This window comes from Lichenostomus cassidix, chromosome 4A (genome assembly GCF_008360975.1).
Source record: "Lichenostomus cassidix isolate B80296 chromosome 4A, HeHo_3.0, whole genome shotgun sequence".
NCBI lineage: Eukaryota > Metazoa > Chordata > Aves > Passeriformes > Meliphagidae > Lichenostomus > Lichenostomus cassidix.
The window spans coordinates 14,071,631-14,091,725 of record NC_139485.1 but is presented as its reverse complement, the minus strand read 5'-3'; the positions used below and the strand labels follow the sequence as shown (position 1 = coordinate 14,091,725).

Genomic DNA, 20,095 nt, shown 5'->3' with positions numbered 1-20,095 from the left:
GGAACAATTTCTTCTATTCATCATAAAATCTTCTATATTCATTATAAACACATCTAAAATCAATCCAGGGGTAAACACAAGCCCATTCATTTTAAAAGGTTAGTCTTTCTATGTCTGTTATATAGATATATATACACATTTATTATATTGCATATAAATGTCAAGTGTGACCTTTTTCTGCTGTGATCCACAATTTACGTCGGGCTTGTATAAAAGCACAGCTGTCACATTTATTTTACATCTACACGGAGCTGAATTCCACACAAAATATCCCTGAAATTGCTGCTTTAAGCAAGTTTGAGGCACGTTTTTAAAAAACACATTAATGGAAGTATATCAGTGTAAACTGCCTGGTGGAAATAATGTGAAGAGTTTCAAATTTATTGGTACATTAATAGCCAGGAGTAAAAAAATTGGATGTGCCAGAGGGGCTCTGCAGCCCAGGAGGGTTTTTTCCAGCCCCTGCCCTTGATCCTGGTTGGCATCCCAAGGGGTTGGAATGCTCCAAGGCTGGACATGGCAATCAGGATCATGGAATAATAGGAATATTCAGGTTGGAAAAGACCCCCAAGACCATCGAGTCCAACCATTCCCCAGCACTAACCATGTCCCCAAGTGCCACATCCCCAGGGATCTCAAACCCCTCCAGGGATGGGGATTTTGGGTTGCTTGACAACCCTTCCCAGGAAGAAATTTTCCATAATGTCCAACTAAACCTCCCCTGGCGCAATGGGGAGGTTTCCATCCAGGATGAAACTTCTCCTTCCTCTTCCAGGTTCTCCATCCTTCCAGGATGGAGATGTCCTCTCCATCCTTCATCCAGGATGAACACGAGGACATGCAGGGATGAAACCTCTCCTTCCTCTTCTCTTTCCCCGCTCAGTGGGGATCATCCCCTCGCTTTCATGTTGTCGCCATTGATGCTTTTGGTGTCACGGCACGGTTTTGGGGTCAGGCATGCCCTGTGACCCCCAAACTGGGGATGGACAAAGTGGGAAACCTCCCGCTCATCCCGGTCATGGTACGGGGGGATGGAGACTGGAGACCCCCGAAGGGTTCGGGACACGGTTCGGTGGCACAGGTGGAGCACGGGGGTGACAAACAGTGCCTAGGGGTGACATTGCCCAAGGGGAACAGGCAGTGACCGGGGTGACAGTGCCTGGGGGTGACAGGCAGTGCCCAAGGGGGACAGACGGTGCCTAGGGGACAATGCCCGGGGGTGCCGGGCGGTGTCCGGGAGGGACAGACAGTGCCCAGACAGGTCACCCGCCCCCAAGTGCCACTGTCCGGGCTGCCCCCCCGCACAGCTTTCGGCGGGCGCGGGTGTCCGGGAGCCGCGGATCCGCGCGGCCTGTGGTTGGCGCGCCCGCCCGCCCCCGGCCGGCGGCGGCGGCGCAGCGGCGCAGGCGCGGTGCGCGCATTCCATGATGGCGGCGCGGGCGGGCGGCGGGCGCTGAGGCGGCGGAGCCCGCGGGGCACACGGTCAGTGCCGCGGGGAGCGCACGGGCAGCGCTGCGGGCCGCTCCCCGCTGCTCCTTCCCGGGCCCCGCCGCACCCCGCGGCGGCGGAGAGCGGCGGTGCCCTGGCGGGGCGCGGTGGGCAGTGCCGGGAGCGGAGCCCCGCGGAGCGCAGGGCGGGAGGCGGCGCGGAGCCGGGCGGGGGCGGCGGGAGGGACAGGCTGGACCGCGGGGACCGGCAGGGTGTTCCGAGGCTGGGGGGAGCCCGGGGGGTGAGGCAGGCTCGGGGCTGGACGTGGCGCACGGGGCAGGTGGGGCAGGAGGGGAGCGATGTCCCGGGACATTGATGGGGTGCCGCGGGGAGGATGGGGTGGCCGGGATGGGATGGAGGGCTGGGATGGGATGGGATCCGGGGATGGGATGGGATCCGGGGATGGGATGGGATCCCGGGGATGGGGTGCCTGGGGCGGATGGAGTGCCCGGGAGCGGGGCGGGCAGCGCTCAGGCTGAGCGGGACAGGGCCGGGCTGTGTCCCCTGCAGGGCACAGCGATCCCCCGGAGCCCCGGCGGGCTGGGCATGCAGGGCTTGGGGAGCAGCTCCTAACGGGACTGCTGGGCTGGCGGGGCCGAGGCCGGGCGGGGGCTGAGCCTGCCGGGATGGGGTTAATGCCAGCCCGCTCCGCCGAACGCGCTTCCCCCCCCCGTTCCCGCACGGATTCTCCATCTCCTTCTTCCCCTTTCCTCTCGCTACCCTCCCGTTTCCCGGGGCTGCGGAGGGCTGCCATGTGCAGTCGTCCCCCCCAGGTCCCCCCTGGCCGCCCCCCCGTGCTCCCTCCCGGCCGCTGCCTGCGAATGCCACGTAGCCTTGTAGTTGTTCCCCTTGGCTGCTCGCAGCTCCGGTCCCAGACACCTCCCCCGGCTCCTCCTGGGCTCGGGGCAGGGGGAGGTCACTCCTGTCAGCCCCTGCCTGCCTGCCTGCTGACCATCTTCTGCCCTCCCCCTCTCCGCTGTGTCCCCCCGCCCTGGGGAGCAGCACTGGGGACTCCACTTTCTGCCCACTCCTGTTTATGCCTCTCACAAAGGGCTGGGGACTTCAGCAGCAGTTTCTTCTCTTCGGGGACAGTCTCTTTCATTCTCTGCCCCCAGACTCAGCAGCCCCTCTGCCACCTCAAATCTGAGGAGTTTTCTGTGCTAATCTCCGAAAACAGGGCAATAATGCATTGCTGGCAGGTGTATTTGGTCCCTTCTGCAGCTCGCCCAGCTGGTTTCTGAGTTCCCTTTCTGTTTAAAACTTCCTTGGAATGATGAAAATGTTCTGTAATTAATAATTGAGGTTTCAGTTCCTGTCCGTTGTGCTGATACTTCATGTCTTCTCTGTCCCGTGGTAGTTAAATTTTTTCACACTGGCAGCCCTTCCTTGCTTTCCCTGCTGCCTGATTGGGAATATTGACACACAGATAAGTTTCCCGACAGCCTGCTCCACGTATGGCTGTGGCCTCTGATTCCTGATGTTTTCCTAATGTATTTATCTTTACAACACTCAGTTCAATGGGGAAATACTATCTCAGTCAGAGATGGAAAGACTGAGGCACCGAAATATTTATGGCCCAAGGTCACACAGGAAGTATGTGGTGAGGCAGGGAATTGAATCTAGATTTCCTGAGCCTCAGATTAGCATTTGAACCAGGGAAGCATCCTCTCTGTGTTTTAAGCCAATAAATTGACCTTGGAGTTAAGATCCAGTGTAGAAGAAAGTACTTTGTGTTTGGTTCAGTATCTCTGTGAGTAAGAAGCAAAGCCCGAGTTGCTTCCCACACTTGCATTCCTTCCCTTGGTTTATGTAATTTGTGAAAAAGGATAAGGTGGTAAAATGGGAAAGATGTTGACTTTCTCAGGACTCAGTGTGTGATCATGGTTGTTGAAAACCAGCCAGCTATTACACTCTCCTCTCTTTTAGGGCTTTTCACCTTCCTGTTTCCAAATCTTGGAAAGTTTTGAAGCGCTGTTGTTGTCTGGGATTCATTTGTTCTCAGCTAGGATCAAATAAATCTCATTTTCTATAGAGCTGAACTACTTCACTGGATCCCAGATCTCAGTTTGGGATCCTTCATGGAGCAGCCAGTGGATAAACAGGGCTGGAACTGATGTCTCACACACCTCCTGGAGCAAGCTCTTACAAGTTATATACTCAGCTGTAGCTCAGGATGGCTGCAGCAAGTTTTTGGAAAACTTGCCTTTAGCTGGAATGAAGCTGCACTTTGACAATGCAGTGGAATAATTTCAGCTCCTTGGGCTGGGTATGTGCACAAGTACCAAATTTCCCTGCTCTTCTCCTGGGACAGCTGAATTTTGGTGGTGATTTGGTAGTTCATTTTCCTCCAGTGGTTTTGAGGAATTGGATGTTAGAATGTTTTAAAACAATAACTCCTGGTGGATTCACCTTTAGAGAGAATAAAGATAACTTTGTCTAGACAAATCCACTTCCTGCCACAAACCTTGATCACAAACTGCATCTCTCTTTGATGTTGCACTGACACCAAACCTGGACATAAATGTTCTGTACAACTCTTTCCATGGCCTTTTGGTTGGCATTTTTGGAGGTTGGCATTGGCATTGTGTTTACTGTGGGGCTTGTCCCACCCCTGCCAACAACTGTCATCTTTTATGGTTATTTTTAGGAAAAGTTTGTTGAGTCCTTAAAAAAAAAACAATCAAGATTTCATATGTACTGTGCAGACAGGAAAAATTCCAGCATTTTGCTCCCATTCTGCCTGGCCTTGAGTGAATTTCATGCAAATTAAAATATGTCTTTTAAGCTTGAAAGAGTAGCATTTTTATTTGGTGACTTGCTATTTCCACAATTGGGAAACTTGTCAGATTTAGAAGAAAATACATGACTGGGAAGACATTCTTACAATACTGTGCATCAAAGTCAGGAGCTGGTATGAAATCTTTCAAGAATTCCTTCCCTAGTTCCATATTTTCTTAATTTCCTGCCATGATTTCATTGAATCGGAGAAGAATTTTAAAATTATCTCGGAAAGCAGATGAGAAAAACCTCAATATTAGTAATCCTGCAAGAGGCTTGAGGGGAAAAAATTACATTTCTCACTTCTAATTTTGGTCTGTCTGAAATCACCAGGTCTGAACTCTCAGTATTTAAACCTGGAGTTGCTCAAGGCTCTGGGCTCAAGGCTGGGGGATGTGGGAGCAAGAAACCTGTGCGTTTTTTCACCTGTTTTTAGCACGTTGTCATGAAGCTTCCCAAGGTCAAGATGGTTGGTTTTCAGCTGTTATCTTTGCTGCAAGCCAGACCTTCACTGAAAAGTTTTGGATTCCTGAGTGAGGAGCACACACTGAACTCTTTATTGCATTCTTGAAGAGCTTATTGTAAAAGCAGCGATAATTTATTCTTTCAGTGGTGCTAACACAATCCTTTCTGTGTATTGACCAGCACAGACAGACCACTGGCTCCCAGCCCTTCGGCCCTTTCAATCCTAATGTAAATCTCTCCTTGTTCCCAGGATCTTGATTGATGTGGAAAATGCCTCCTTTTGCCCAAGATTCACTCTCGTGCCTGATGCTTTACATTCGATATTTTTGCAGTGTCTCGTTTAAAGTAGTTCAGGAGGAACATCTGTTAGGTTGTGAAGCTTCAGAAGCATCCTCAAGTGACATCATCAGTGTGACTTGAAGACAGCATCACCTTTTTGGTGACAGTGACAATGACAATGGGTTGCTGTGTGGGAGCTTCTCCTGGCAGCCTCAGGAGCCACCAGGGTTGAGATGTCTTGGAGCATCCCAGTAAAACTGCAGGACACACCACACCTGCCTGGGCCTTGTCTTTAGGGATTCAGCAGGAATTTCTTCATGGAAAGGGTTGTCAGGCCTTGGAAAGGGCTGCCCAGGGAGGTGTGGAGTCTCCATCCCTGGAGGTGTCCAAGGAAGGACTGGATGTGGCACTCAGTGTTCTGTGCTGGTGACAAGGTGGGGATCAGGCACAGGTTGGAATTGATGATCCTGGAGACCTCTTGCAACCTTAATAGTTCTGTGAAAAATTATGTTGGGAATTAACTGATACCTGCAAAAGCTTCCTGTGTTTGGAGGGACAACACAGAGCCCAGTGTGCAAATATTTTAGGAAGTGGTTTAGTGCTGGATGCAGCTTGAGAAAGATGGTCATTTTTACATTATTAAATACAACATCTTGAGTGGCTTGAGCAGCTCCTGGAGCTGTTCATTTCCTTTTGCTGGAGCATCTTAAGTGTAGCAGTTTCTAGAATAAAGCTGTGCTGCCACATAACAGCAAAACTGGGATTGTATTTCCAGATTTATGTACAACTTAAGTCTTTTAATGCACCCTATCAGAGGATAAATATGTGCATGACAATTTAAATTTGGATATGTTTGGAACCTAATTTTTCTGTCTTCGTTACCATGTAGAGCAGATACGTAAAATAGATAACTAAATAAATACAGTTGTGTATAAAGAACTCCCTAGAACTGCCTGTCACCTCCTGGCTCCTGCTCTTTCCATGAATCTGCTGTGTTCCCTGCAGCTTGTTTTCCTTCAGATTTCATGTTTGTCAAGGCTCTAATGTGAAAATGGGGTTTTTTTGTGTGCAGAAAGAAGCCTGAGGACAGCACACTTTGCTCACTCTGCAGCAGGCACTGGAACACTCACCAGGAGGAATTCTGAGTCAGGAGAGTGACAACGGTAATTACACAGAATTTAGGATTCTCCCAGGTTTTATGAAGTGTTTATGTTCTCATTGAGTCTCTAAGTCACACTTTAAGTTGAAATGAATACATATGACAGACTTTTAAACTTAGGATTTTTTTTTTTTCTGGAAGAAATTTCTGGATGACTTCTTACCAAATGGAAAAATTAATTGGGGAGAATTAACTCATCTGGTTGAGTTCTTGAGGTAAGGAGAGTTTCAGATTCCACAGGAACATTATTGATTTTGTAAGGTGGCAGCCTTATCTCCATTTTCACATTTCTTACTCTTTCTCCTCCCTTCACCCACTTAGCTGGAAGTTTTCTCTTGGAGAGAATTGCATAATTGGCTTTGGATAAAGAAAGTAAATTCTGTTTTTAGCCAAATGCATTTCCTGTGTGGAGAGCAGCTGGAGTGGGTGACAGCATTCTGGTAGTGCCTTGCTCAGATCCTTTGGTTTTAGTTGGAGATCATGGAATTCCTTTTCATGGAACTGGTCAGGTCATGGAACTGATCTGCTGGAAAAGCAGAAAGGAATCTGTCAAAAACTTGGGGAGGAATGTTGGAAATCAGAAGATGATTAGCAGATGGATTTCATACCAGATACAAAGAAAAAAGTGATAATCATGCTATATCCCCTGGAGCTGTACAGATGCTTTGGGAAGAAAATAATTTAACCAGGTTAAATCCAGGTTTATAAATTCAGCTGAAGTTTTTTTATCTGCTGTTCCTTTATTAAATAACTTCAGCATTAATATCTCTCCCATGGAAATCAGCTGCTCTCAGTTCTGCTAAGTGAGGCATTAAAGTGACCACTGATGTGTCACTTGGGTTTGTCATCTCCAGTTGCTTGCAGGAGTAAAGGCAGAGTTGAATGTTTGCATAGGAGGAGTTTTAGCTACTCCTGAAGTAACTAGCAAGATGTTCATGTTAGTTTCAGGCAGATTCTGCTGTTCCAGCAAAAGCTTTAATCTGGTCACCCAGGTGTGTATTTTTGTTCATTTCAGTGTCAGGGGTGAGAATTATTTAGAGGAACTATTCAGGTTTGGAAGATATTATGTAAACAGCATCCTGGTGTATTGTAAACTGTCACTTTGCTTTTTAATGCCTGGATTTCTTAAAATCCAAACTTGATAAAAACTTATGTAAACTGTCATCCTTAGGTTCTTCAAAACTGATCATTTCTACTTAGGCAATTACATAAAAATGTGATTAAATCCCCAAACTTCCAGCAGGTTCATTGATTTGCAAATAAATATTTAAAGCTCAGATATAAAATCAAATTATTTCAGTGTGTTGCCACCCGTCAGCTGAGCTGTGGCAGAGGTTCTGTGCTGCTCCTGGACATCACCCAGACTGAGGGAAGTGTTCCTGCTCCAGCCTCATGGGGATGAGCTCACACTTGTATTTTTCCCTTGCATTTTCCATGAACTAAAAAAATGCACATGGTTTGATGCCACGAGACTGCTCAGCTGTGGTAATTACAGTCATTTATTGGTGTGTTTTAGCCCTGGGTTTAAGTGTAACCTGTTCTAACCAGCCCAGTTTGACCCAGTGCTCAGCTAAAGTGTTACAGCCCCAACCTCTGGTGTTGTGCAAGGAAAAGTCTTCAGTTGTTGTATCAAAATAATTCTTCCTTGCTCAAAATTTGCATAATCTGCTCCAATTTGAAGAAATCCTTTGCTTTCTCTGGGGTTTTCTGCTCGGTTTTGAAGTTCTGGTTAAAGAGGGTTGTTAAATGAGAGAGGCCTAGTTGTGCTGCTTCCAGCATTCTGGTGATTTTCCAATCAGAGCTGATGGAAAATCAGCTTGTGCATCCTTAGAGCCTGCAGAAACCTGGGAGCAAACTCCTGCTTGTGTTCCTCCTGTGAAGTCCTGATTTTCCTTCTGTTTTGTTGGATTAGACAGCAGCTGACTGCTCTGAGCTGTCTCATGGTAGGGAGCCTTTCCTGGAAATGGCTTGGTTGCTGTTGGTTTTAATAATCTGCATGATTGCCCTCCCTGAGTCGAGTTTAAAGTAAATAAATCGTTGGAAATACGGAATGCAAGCATTTGGAAAAGAGCTTTTGGATCACCTCTGTCTCACCAGCTGTGTGTGTGTCTGCCATCCCATAATGCTCCCTAAATTCATGGAGGTATCACACAGCTCTGGCACTAAAAAAGCTGTTTTGGTGCTTTCCTGGCACAATTCTAAGAGGTTTCATCCAAATTTGGTACATCCAAATAGGACAAAGCAGAGGAACCAAGCTCAGGGTGCACTTGAATTTCCAACTTTCCCTGGTCCTCACTTGAAGATCCTAAAAAAAAGCTTTTAAAAATACTTAACATTTCTTCCTTGCTGTGAGCTGGGTGTTCCTGGCTGGAGGGGAGGGCCTGGGATGAACAAGGTGCTGTGGAATGATGTGTTCCTGTTGGAGTGAACATGTCTGCACATACAACAGCCATTCCTTTGGGTTGCTTCCAGCCTCTGAAACACAACTTTCTCCCTGGAATTGGAGAAAGCTGGTAAATGGGCAGAACTTTTTTATTTTCAGGGAAAAAAATATCATAAAATGGCTTCAGTCTTACCTTCCGCTTCAAGACAGATTTGTCCCATGGGGAATAGTTGTGCTCAGTTCTGCAGATCCTTCTGGATTTCAGAGCCTTGGGAGAGAGTGCAGCTCCCTGCAGGAACTTGCAGTTCCCAGCTGGCAAACCTTGGCACACTTGGAAATGCTTTGTTTCATCTGCCCAGCTCTGTGTTACTGCCAGGTGTGAATTCCAGCTGCCTTTTTGCTGACCAGTTCAGGTGCAAGGGAGAATTCCAGGCACACACAAGGGCTTGTGCTCTGTCTTGTGCCTCTGGGCAGAAGTTTTTTGGGATTACTTTTCCATGGAGTATACTGTCTGTTACTTCCATAGCTTCCAAGTGATTTAGAGAATCGAGTGAATATAGAATTTGTCTAGTATGTGGTTAATGTGTAAATAAACTGGTTGTCTTCAAGGCCTAAAAAACCCAGAATAATGGGGTTTTAAATTCACAGTTTTACCCTTGGAAAATCATATTTAAAGTAAATACATTGTTATGTTGCATTTAATAGAGGGTTTTTCATATAAGCTTGAATTTTTTTTTTGCTTTGTGTAGCTTTAGGACATTAAAATGAGCAACTTGGCTTATTCCAGAAGGTCTCACCTTCCTTATAGGGGAAAAAGGTAGTTTTACTTACTTTTTAGTTTTATTTAATTCTTTTTTTTATCTTTTTTCTTTGTAACAACATTTTTGCAGCTAAAAATTCCTTAATCCCTTCATTTTTTAAAGTTGAAATAAGAATTAAGCACCTTAATGGCTCAGTCCTTTGAGGTGCTCAATTCTCTGGAATATTTGTAGAAGCAGGATTGGGATTAGGACAGGAGTAGAACCTTTCAGGAGCTCCTGGGTTTTGGTTTATGGGACTGCTCACTTAGGAAGCAGCACACAACTGCTCAGGATTCAACTCTGCTTTCCTGGCAATAAGAGAAAAGCCATAAAAGAACTAAAACAACGAAGGGAAATATTTATCCAAAAGTTAATGTCATGTTTGCATTATAGAAACTGTTATTGCCAACTTTACAGGCCTCCGAAATGAATAATTCTGAGGGCAGACATGGCCTTAATGTGAGCATAATATTAAATAACAAATCAAATCTAATGCACTCTGCTCACTGACAGAGCTTTTCTGCCCAGCTCCCAGCTCTTCCTAATGGACTTTTTCCTTGGGAAGAGCAGCAGGAAGCTGTGCAGCCCCTGGAAAAACATGTGTAAGCCTGGAGAGTGGGCACTGGGCTGTCTGTCTCCTGGAATCCTGAGGGATGGAGTTTCAGGCTGGAAAACAATCCTGAAGTGCTGGGGGAGTGCTGTGGGAGGGTGCAGGGGACAATTGTTTGATTGCTTTCCTGGCACAGTCCCTCTGGAACCTGATCCCAAGGGATGAGAGGATGGAAATTGATAGCATCCCTTGGATCAGTGCTCCCCATGCCTTGGTGGGTTGGATCTGCTTTTCTGGGTGGTTTTAGGGATTTTGGTGTCTGGGAAGTGAGGGCTTCCATCCCTATCTTAATCTTCCTCCAGGGAGAATTTTAGGAGCATTGAGGTCTCACAGTGGCCTGAGAGATGAGCATTAATACTTAATTAAAGATCCTTCTGTAATTTGGTAGGTGCAAAAAGCAAACACTTGGAGCAGAGTATAGAAACCTTGTCTTCTGTGTGTGTGTGGAGCTGGGCTGGAATTCTATTGATTTTTTTTTTTTTTTTCTGTTTTTCTGAGGTCACAAGCCTCACCTGGGTCAAAGCCATCCCTGGGTTGGGCTCTGTCAATATTCAGAATATTTGAGCCCATTTGTTGGGTAAACCATGGGGAACATTTCCAGGCTCAAGGCTGTGTTGCCCTCCTGGCTGGAAGCCAAACTTCCCACAAGATGCTGTGGCCCTAATTCCCTCGGGGGTCGTTATAAATGATTTCCAGGATTTTAATCAAAACATGGCTTTAGTGGAGAACAGATGACTTATGGAGTGGGGGTGGTCCCTCCAGAGCTCAGGCTGTAACTGAGCTTCTGTTAAATCTCTCTTTGCCTCAATCTTGCTCAAAGTAAGCCCAGTTCAGGTCTCACGTGTGGTCCTGGGGCACAGACTATTTTAGGATCAGGATGGTACTTTCAGCACCATGTGAATGCTGTTTATTGGAAAAACTTGGGTGGGAGAGGGCAGCTTGGGTCTATTTTCCCGAATTTTTCCTGCTTCAGAATTGCGTGGGGCATAGCTGAGTTTTTTAGGAGTCATTGTGAAGGTTGGATCTTTTTGACAAGGTTATTCCTTAGCCTGAGGTTGGGGATGGCTTTGGGTTTGGCACTGTGGTTGTTCTTTTTAACAGCCTTTGGAGCTGAGTGATGGAAAATTGAACTGACAGAGTAGAGTGTGTGTAAATTACTCAGAGCCTCAGTTTGTAGGAGAACTGGATTTTAAAGCATGGCAGTAACAAATAAGACTCTTTATCAGGGAACATGGGTTTTCTCCCTTCACTTAGAGAAAATATATTTGCTATACTTTTGTATGTTATATAGTATTTATAATGCTAATTAGTAATTCTATCAGTATAAAAAGGTGTAATTAAAGCTTTAGATGTTTATACTATGCTGGTTTTATTAAAGAGCAATATTAGAGTCATTTACTTCATGCAATAAATGAAAACTTAGGATCAGGCTGGCAGGTTGCATAAGGCACTGAACCTGGAAATCAGGAAGTCTCTGCTGAATTTCAGGCTCTCCTTCCTGGACACATTGTTCTTTCTAACTCAGCCATGCTGTATTTAAAAAAAAAAAAAAAAAAAGTCTCCATTTAAGTAATAAGCTCCTTGGAATAGAACTTTGTCATCTCAAATCCAGCACTTGCTGTAATGAAAGTCCAGCCTTTGGGACAGCTTCTGTCTGGGATTATAAACTTATTTTTCACTGTTTATGAAATCTGTTTGGTTTCTGCTTTGGACAGTGTATTGAAGCTGATCCATTCCTGTCTGCAGTGTTCCTCCCAGTGAGATCTTCTGGAGAGAGATTTTTAGTGTAATGGGAAAATACTTTAATGTGAGACAACCGGAATTTTGAAACTTGCTAAATCCATAGTGCTGTGACACATTTGCCCAATAGATAATCTCACATTCTGTTAACATGTCTAAAGGATACAATGCCCATGAAAAAGTTATTGAGTTTATTAATTTTTTCTCTTTAATATTACAATTAATAAATACACAACCTTTTTGTTCTTACATGCCCTGCAATAAATACTAGCAAATTTGTTGTTAGTGCCAAAAGAGAAACACCTCTGTAAATCATAAATTACTGATGACTGCTCCAAAAACTCTTAATAAAACAGGAGTGATGTGTTTATCTAGGAAAATTCTTCTGGCCATAACATTTCTTCCAGATATCACTGTGAGAATTTTGCAGTTGTTTCTCCTGTGTCATTCCAGTGGAACTGACAGAGCTGCAGTGATTCCTCATGCTGAGCTGCACATTGGAAATGGCTAAAGGAGCCTTAGGAGTGCTGGGAGTTCTTCCCAGGAGTTTATGGAGTCTTGAAGGTTGGAAAAGACCTCTAAGTTCCCCAACTCCATCCCCATGCCCTGGAATTACTCATCATTCCCCTTTGGAGCCAAACCGCCAGAGACAATTTTAGCATTTCCGACTGTCTCGTGTGAATCCTGATGTTTTCCAGGCTCAAGGTGGGATGATCCCATATCAGACATCCCTCCTGAGCTCCCTCTGCTCCTCTCCATCCATCAGGGAGCTGCAGAGCTGTTTTCCATGGAAATTGGAGCCTGGAATCAGTGAGCACTGAGCAGCTCCTCAGGAGCTGGCCGAGCTCCAGCAGCTCTGCCGGGCAGGAATTTGGGATGGAGCAAAGGGAAGGCAGTGCTGGAGTCTTCCAGAGGCTTGGCATTTTCACTAGGGCAGGAAGTGAGGTCAAGCCCAGCCGCTGTGCACGGGAATTGTTTGCTGCAAGGGCAGCCCTGGAGATTTTCTGCTTTTCTTAGAAGCCCTTTTCAGGCTGAGAGTGTTCGTGGAAATGTTGCCTTGTTTTGAGCACGGGAACATGACTGGCTGTGTTACATGAGATTGTTGAATTACTCCAGTACACTCATCAGGGCCCATTTTTACAGTATGGATTGGGTTTATTTAGTTTAAAATGTGTTTTATTGGGGAAAATTGCTATATTTCAGCTTTTTAGATGTGTGTGTGTGTGTGTGTGTGTGTGTGTTGAATAATCTTTGAAAACAAAAGCTCAAGCTATTTAACTTAGAAATGTTTTACCCCCTATCACTTCTTTCAGCTTCATGTTGGTTTCTGAGATGATTAATCCCAATTATTTTATGTTTTTATGGCTCGCATGGTCTGTGGGCTGAATTCATCCCTCAGATCAACCCAGGTTTGGGAATGACCTTTAGCTGATGTGTAATAGAAACCATTGCAAAGAAATGAATCAGGCCAGAAGTGCCCCTGCAAAATGTAACCTTTCTAAAATTTAATCTGTTTAATTCCATACTGACTCAAAAATCTCCAGGACAGGGTGACAAAGCTGTAGAGATACCTCTACAAATTCTGCTATTGATTCATATTTAATGAGTCACTAAACTTCAGTTTATTCCTATAAATTACAAAATTTGCCTAGTCTTTAATGCTTCCAGATGGGATTTTTCTTGCTTATATTTAGTCTAGAATTTAAGATTTAGTGTATTAGCTCATCTTTAATGTCAGTGCAGCCTGTGAATTCCCAGGACCGTACTTTTTCCCTTGTTCTATTTTTTTTTTCTGACCACTTGAATAGTTCCTGGTGATGATAAATCCCTCACTGCCAAGAACAGACCATGGCAAAAGCAGTTTGAGCTGCTCTTCCTGAGATTTGATGGAATAAAGTGGCTTTAGGGACCAAGCAGCTTTTTGATGCAGCTCTCCCTGTGAGTGGGTTGTTCTTCTGGACCATGAACAACCCCCCAGCTGGATTTGCCTCTCCAAGCTGACTTGGTTTGGGGTAAATCCAAGGGTTTAGAGGAAGCCTGGAACCACTGACAGAGTTTTAGGGTTTATGTGAGACTTGGGAACTCGGGTGTGTTGATGGAGAAGATGCTGGACATGCCCTGGCACCCAGAGCCCCCAGATTGCAGGGCTCATTGCCAGCCTGGGCAGGAGGAGAGGGGGAGTTCTGCCTCTCTGCCCCACTCAGGTGAGACCTCACCTGCAGAGCTGCCCCAGCCCTGGGGTCCAGCACAGGAAGGACATGGAGCTGCTGGAGAGAGTCCAGAGGTGGCCATGGAGCTACTCCAAGGGCTGGGAGAGCTGGGGGTGCTCACCTGGAGAACAGAAGCCTCCAGGGAGACCTCAGAGCCCCTGCCAGTGCCTAAAGGGGCTTCAGGAGAGCTGGAGAGGGATCTGGGACACGGGATGGAGTGACAGGATGAAGGGGAACGGCTTCCCACTGAAATTGGGTTACATGGGATATTGGGAAGGAATTTTTCCCCGTGAGAATGCTGAGGCCCTGGCACAGGTTGTGCAGAGAAGCTGTGGCTGCCCCTGGATCCCTGGAAGTGTCCAAGACCAGGCTGGATGGAGCTTGGAGCAACCTGAGATAGTGGAAGATGTCCCTGCCCATGGCAGGGGTGGCACTGGATGGGATTTAAGGTCCCTTCCAGCCCAAACCATCCTGGGATTCCATGATGCCCTGTCTGAGGGAGTGTGGATGAAGGTGGGTTCAGGATGCTGGAATCTCCTCTCTGCCCCTGTGGTGGTTATCCTCCACCTTTGCCTTGCCTTGCCCTGCAGGGAGGGCTGAGCAGGACTGGATTCCCTGCTCCAGCCCAGCCGTGGGAGGGTGTTGGGAAATGGCTTTTCAAGATAGAGCCCTGTCTTTGTTTTGTTTTGCAGGAAATTGTGCTGAGTATGTAATAACTTTTCAGGAATTCTCTTTTTATTTACCCAAATACCACCTACTTCCTCGGGTGAAATGGAGACTTTGGAGAGGTGAATCTGTGGATTTATTTCCCTGGAAAAGTTTTACCTGTTGAAGTGGGGAGGAGTTGAGTCCCTTATTCATTGACTGTGTTCCCTTGGAGGGCAGGGTGTCTTTTGCTGCCCTTATCAGTGTTTTCAAGGAGTGAAGCAATGCTCAAAAACCAAAATAACTTGTTTTTTCCCAGTCTGTCAGGACGTCCCTCTTTGTCCTCAGTTCTGCCACTTTCAGCCATGCCAGCCCAGCTGCACAGGGAAATACCAACATTCTGAGCCAGATGAAACTGCCCAGAAACCTCTTCAGATGTGTTTGTTTCTGTCACTACTTCTGTTTTCTCTGGCCATATGGCCATTGCTGCTAAGACACAAAACTGGCTATTTTTGGAGTTCATCATTAACTGTTTAAAACCAATTGTTTCCTGATACTCCAAATATTAAAATCTTCCTCTGAAGAATAAAGTTACAGCACTAAGCAAGCAGAAAGTGTGTGGAGGTGTCTGTAAATGAAATCCTCCCTGTGTCATTAGGCAGGAGATGAAGGGTTCTAAAAACCACAGGGATGTTTGGGGCTCTGCTCTACAATTTGTCCTAAAGAGAGAATTCAATTCTGCCAAGGCAGAGGATGAGCAGAGAAACTCTGAACCTTTATTTGTAGTTGCAGAGGATGAGCACAGAAACCCTTAATCTTTATTTAAAGTTGCAGAGGATGAGCAGAGAAACTCTGAATCTTTATTTAAAGTTGCAGAGGATGAGCAGAGAAACTCTGAACCTTTATTTGAAGTTGCAGGTGCCTTTGGGTTCTGTTTCAGAACACGTTTTTTTCTGCAGCTGCTTATTTGGGGTAGTTGAATTTGAATTTAGACGGAGTTGCCTTTTGGTAAAGGGGTTTCCCCTTTATTTTAAGTACTTACTTCTGTTTTCTTTGAGATTCAGAGATTCAAGAAATTCATATGCAGGTGTAAAATAATGTTCATTTTGCCTGTGTGTAGTGATTTCCTATTTTGGCTCTTAAGGCTTAGATCCAACCTCAAAAAAAAAAAAAAAAAGGGAGAGGTGTAGAGGAAGAAACCTTTGCCTGAATTTTACAGTTCCAGGGAAGGATTTTTAAATGGAAATAAAAGTTAAAGTTTGTGTCCTTGGCAGAGGCAGTTCTAAACCTGACAAAAAGATTATTTTACTCAGGAAATAAATACCATGCTGAGGCAGTTCAGTGTATTTATTAAGTGTATTTAGGCCAAACCTAATACAGATTTAATCTTTGAGGTCTTGTCCAGCTCTTGCACCTTGCAGTGATGTTTGGCTTCTTAAAATTGCTACTGGAGCAGCCTGGAAAACAATTTCCTTGTGAAAGGAGCTGGGTTTTGGGAAGGCTTGAGGAGTTTGTTGTGCTGCATTTTGTGGCTGTGTGATTATATCTTATTTTGAGATGTTTTTGCAAAGAAGGAATGGGGGTTTTATCAGTGGATTCCACCAGCTCCTTTGCCTTGTCAACACAGGAATAATCTTTGTAATCTCAGCTTTATTACAGATTTTTCTGTACAAAATTAGTTAGAACCAGAAGAAGTTATATTAATTATATTATATTTCTCCTACTGTTGCTAGTTGGCTGCAAATTCAGCCCCACAGGTACAGAATTAATCAGTTTTCTTTTTTCTTGCCCAAACACTGCCCTTTCCATGCTGCTTGTGGAGAACTGAAGAAGGATTTGACACTTTCAAGCAGCCTGAGTTGGTTCATGCACAGATTTAGGGGAGTGTTTTGTGGTTTGCTTTGTATTTTTAAGGAATTGGATCCTCCTAACCACATTTTGCCTGCTGGTTTATGGGAGGTAATGGGAAAGGAGAAGGAAGTGTCAGCATTTCCTGTATCCTGTTATCTTGTGCTTTTTATGGATGCTGGATTAACTACACACTGAAAATTCCATACCATTTAGAGTTTGTAGCTTGACTTGCTCTAATTACTATAATTAATTTGTATCATGTGTATTTTGACTTGCTCTAATTACAGCTTATTCCCTGGAAGCCCACAGCTCTGCAGCACTTTTCCACACACATTTCTCCATGGTGCTCAGTCAAAGATTTGGGGACAAAGTGGGGTTTTTTTGTTGTCTTAAGCTTTGTTTTCACTGCATCAGACGTGTTGAAGAAATTGCATGGGTTGGGGGGTTTTGGTGATCACTATGTGATGTGGCATGTGCATTATTTAGCCTAAAACTTAGATTCTGGAGGGGAAGCAGTTTGGGAATTTGAAGTGCAAATTTAGGAATAAATTGGTGTATAAATGTAAATTGCTCTGCTGTGTGATTGCTGTGCTAAGGTACCAGTTTCAACATGGTAAGCTGAATATTCCTAATAATTAAAGGGGAGAATTCTGGGGGAAGGATATTTATTCCTTACATGAAATGAGTTAAAAGTGAAAACCAGGATAATATTGGACTGTTTAGATGCACATGGAATATCCTGAATCGGCAGGGACCCTCAGGGGGAGTTTGTCAAACAAACAGGGAATGATTTAAGGAAGGGAGAGCTGGATCTGACCTTATCCCTGTGTTCTCTTGGAGCAGGTGGCTGAGGTGAGCAGCTGTCCATGAGTGATCCCAAGAAATGATGGCTGACCAGCCGCCCCCCCTGGAAGCTACACCTCTGCTGAACGAAGTGCCACTTCTACCTCACATGGTCAACGGGGACAGCATCCAGCAGGCAAGTCAGCCCTGAACTGGGAGCACTGGAAACAACTGGGATCCTGGCTCCATGAAGAAAAAAGCAGCTCTGACATGGTTTGCAAAGTTGGGAAAGGATGTGGTTCTGAGTTTTGATGTCAGGAGTTAAACAGAAGTGCAAATGGAGAGAGGAAAAAGATAATTTGGCTCTAATCTGATGGACAGGTGGGAAAGGAGGGCTTTAAAATGAAGCTGCAAACTCCAGAAATCAAAGGAAAAATTAGGAGGTTAATAAAGGTTTTGGAACTCCTGTGAAATTATGAATAAAGATTAGCAAGGAGTTGCAGATGAAGTCTATTACAGGAAAATGAAAGGAAAGACCTTAGCTTCCTGGTTTGGAGTGTCTTCATTAATAATTACAGTGCAGTGCTGAAACCTGAGTGTATTTTGTTGAAACTTTAGAGCTTTGTTGGACACAACCCCTCAGAAGTCCCTGGTAGGATTAGAAATACAGGTAACAGTGGCAGCAGAACAATTTTGAAGCCCAAGCTGTTCAAGTTGTCAGTAAATGTGAAGTGAATTTGGTGTTTGGCAGTAGAAGCTGAATGCTTTGTACTACAAATACTGGGAGCTCTTCCCATCCTTTGAGGTCTGACAGACCATAAATGCTGAAAGTTTAAATGAGATATCCTTTAATTTGTCATTGTTGCAGATAAGGAGAAGTCTGTGTTGTTTCAGTTGTAGACATGGAAAAAATGGGCTTTTTTAGAGAAAAAAACCTTTTCCCTTTCTGCCTCAGACTCTGGAGATGGAAGTCCAATGAGTGTGTCTGGAAATAAGTAAAGTCTCTGAGACTTTTCTGAAGTTCTGGCTTTAGAAGGTGAAATTTCAGCCCTGCCCAGCTGGGAGGTGACTCAGGTGGTTCAGGTTTCATGAGGAAAAGAGATCAGGTAGATCTAATTGGCTCCTGTCCCCAGAGCTGTGTGTGTGGGACGTGGAGGTGACAGTCAGTGACATTTTTAGAACCTAGAGGAGACTTTGCGATCAGGGGAGATTACAAAAAAAGGAAAATAAAAGAGTTGTGTTGTGGAGATGCATTTGAAGTTTAAATAGAATCTTTTAAATAGAGTCTTGACTTAGGATCTTTATTAATGCAGAAGATTTTTAATTATTTCACTGCCAGTGCTGTGGAGGACAGGGATGGACTAAATCTTAATTATTGCACAGTGTTTTGTTTCCAGAAACCAAACTTGTGTGTTTGGCCAATTCCAGTTAATCCATCAGTTTCGTTTCACTTAAAGCTAAAGCTGGGAGTTTTCTGGAAGGGTTTCTGGTTCCAAAAAATATGTGAATAAAGGATAAAACCAGAGCTGTGGCTTTGGCTGTGCTGGTGCCACCAGTCCAGGAGTGGTGCTCAGGACACCTGCCAGCACTGGCAGCTCCTGGACTCTTGACTTGGCTCAGAGCCACTCCTTAGCAACACTCAAACTTCCTGGAAATTTTCCTTGTTGGAAGGTGGCTGGGACTGCATTTGCTTCATTAATTACAGTGAGTCATTGCTCTGAGACGTTGCCTGTGCATTCCTGGAATTCCAGCCTCCCAACTGCTGCAGCCCTGCCATTGCTGCACTGCCTGGGGATTCTTTCCTGAGCTGATTCTGAGAACTGGAGTTAATTGCAGCCTCTGCCACCCTCAGAGGCTCTCAATCTGTCAAAGGATCTCTTTCCTGCCCCTGAGTTTCGTCCTCAAAAGTTTTGCCTTTTTCCTGAGGTTCAATCCCTGCCTGTGGAGTGCTGGATCCCCAGCAAATCTTTTTCCTGTTTTTTGTGCTCTGGCAAATCCCCAGCCCATTACTGTCAGTTTTGCTTAAACAATTAACAGCATTTCTCTCTCTTTACTCCAAGAAATTCATTAGCATTGAAGTCATACATTTACTTATATTCTGAAGTGACAACTCTGCATAAATTTCATTTCAGGAGCTGCAGGGCAGAGGGGGTGGGAAAAACTTGGAATGCAGTGTGAATCTCAGGTCATTTATTGCCTCAGTAAAAGCAGAAAAAGCAGCGTGGAACTTGAAATCAAAATTTTATTTCAGGTGTATCAGGTGAAGCATTTATGGAAGTAACCAGAGGAAAAAAATATAATGATTTTATGTCAAAGTATGAAGAAATACTCTCATTTTACCCCTCAGTGTCTCATCTTCTATTTTTACTCCAATATTGCCCAAGCTCTGTGTTGTTTGTTTCTGAAGAGATAGGATTTCCCCCCCAGAGAATTTCTAAAATTTCACACCACCCCCCACCCCTCTTCTGTGTTTTGTTTCCTGCAGGTGATTCTGGTCCAGGTAAACCCAGGTGAAACATTTACAATTACAACTGAAGATGGACACATTCAGTGTATTCAAGGTAAAGGGAAGCTGTAGTCCTGAATCCAAATATTTTGGTTCTAAAGTTACTCCCACTGTTTTTTTCTGTGATGTCAGATGTGTTTTCTGCACTGGAATAAATCAGATTTTTCAGTTTGTGTCCAAGCACAACTGAGGCAGCACTGGGAAGCTGCCAGGATTCCCTGCATCCTGCAGGTTTTCATTTCCAAAAGCTGGGTTTGCAGTGAGCCTTGAATAAGTGTCCTCCCAGAATCTTAACACATGATTTATATGGCATTGAATCCACAATAATCTAAACAACTTAATGGGCACTGGGATCTCCCTGTGCTGGAAGGTGGGGGAATTACTGCTCCACTCAGTGC

The 20,095-nt window shown here is 44.9% G+C and overlaps 1 protein-coding gene across 1 annotated transcript in view; it reads left to right on the top strand.

Moving 5' to 3' along the window:
• The first annotated feature begins 1,365 nt into the window (after nt 1-1,365).
• The window catches only part of LOC146437546 (fibronectin type-III domain-containing protein 3a-like), a 37,431-nt gene continuing 18,701 nt past the window's right edge, over nt 1,366-20,095 (top strand). Inside the window, exons 1-4 of the mRNA XM_085060649.1 lie at nt 1,366-1,482; nt 6,083-6,173; nt 17,252-17,387; nt 19,677-19,752. Coding sequence (XP_084916775.1) covers nt 17,292-17,387; nt 19,677-19,752 — 172 coding nt within the window. The 5' untranslated portion in view covers nt 1,366-1,482; nt 6,083-6,173; nt 17,252-17,291. The remainder of the gene's footprint in view (nt 1,483-6,082; nt 6,174-17,251; nt 17,388-19,676; nt 19,753-20,095) is intronic.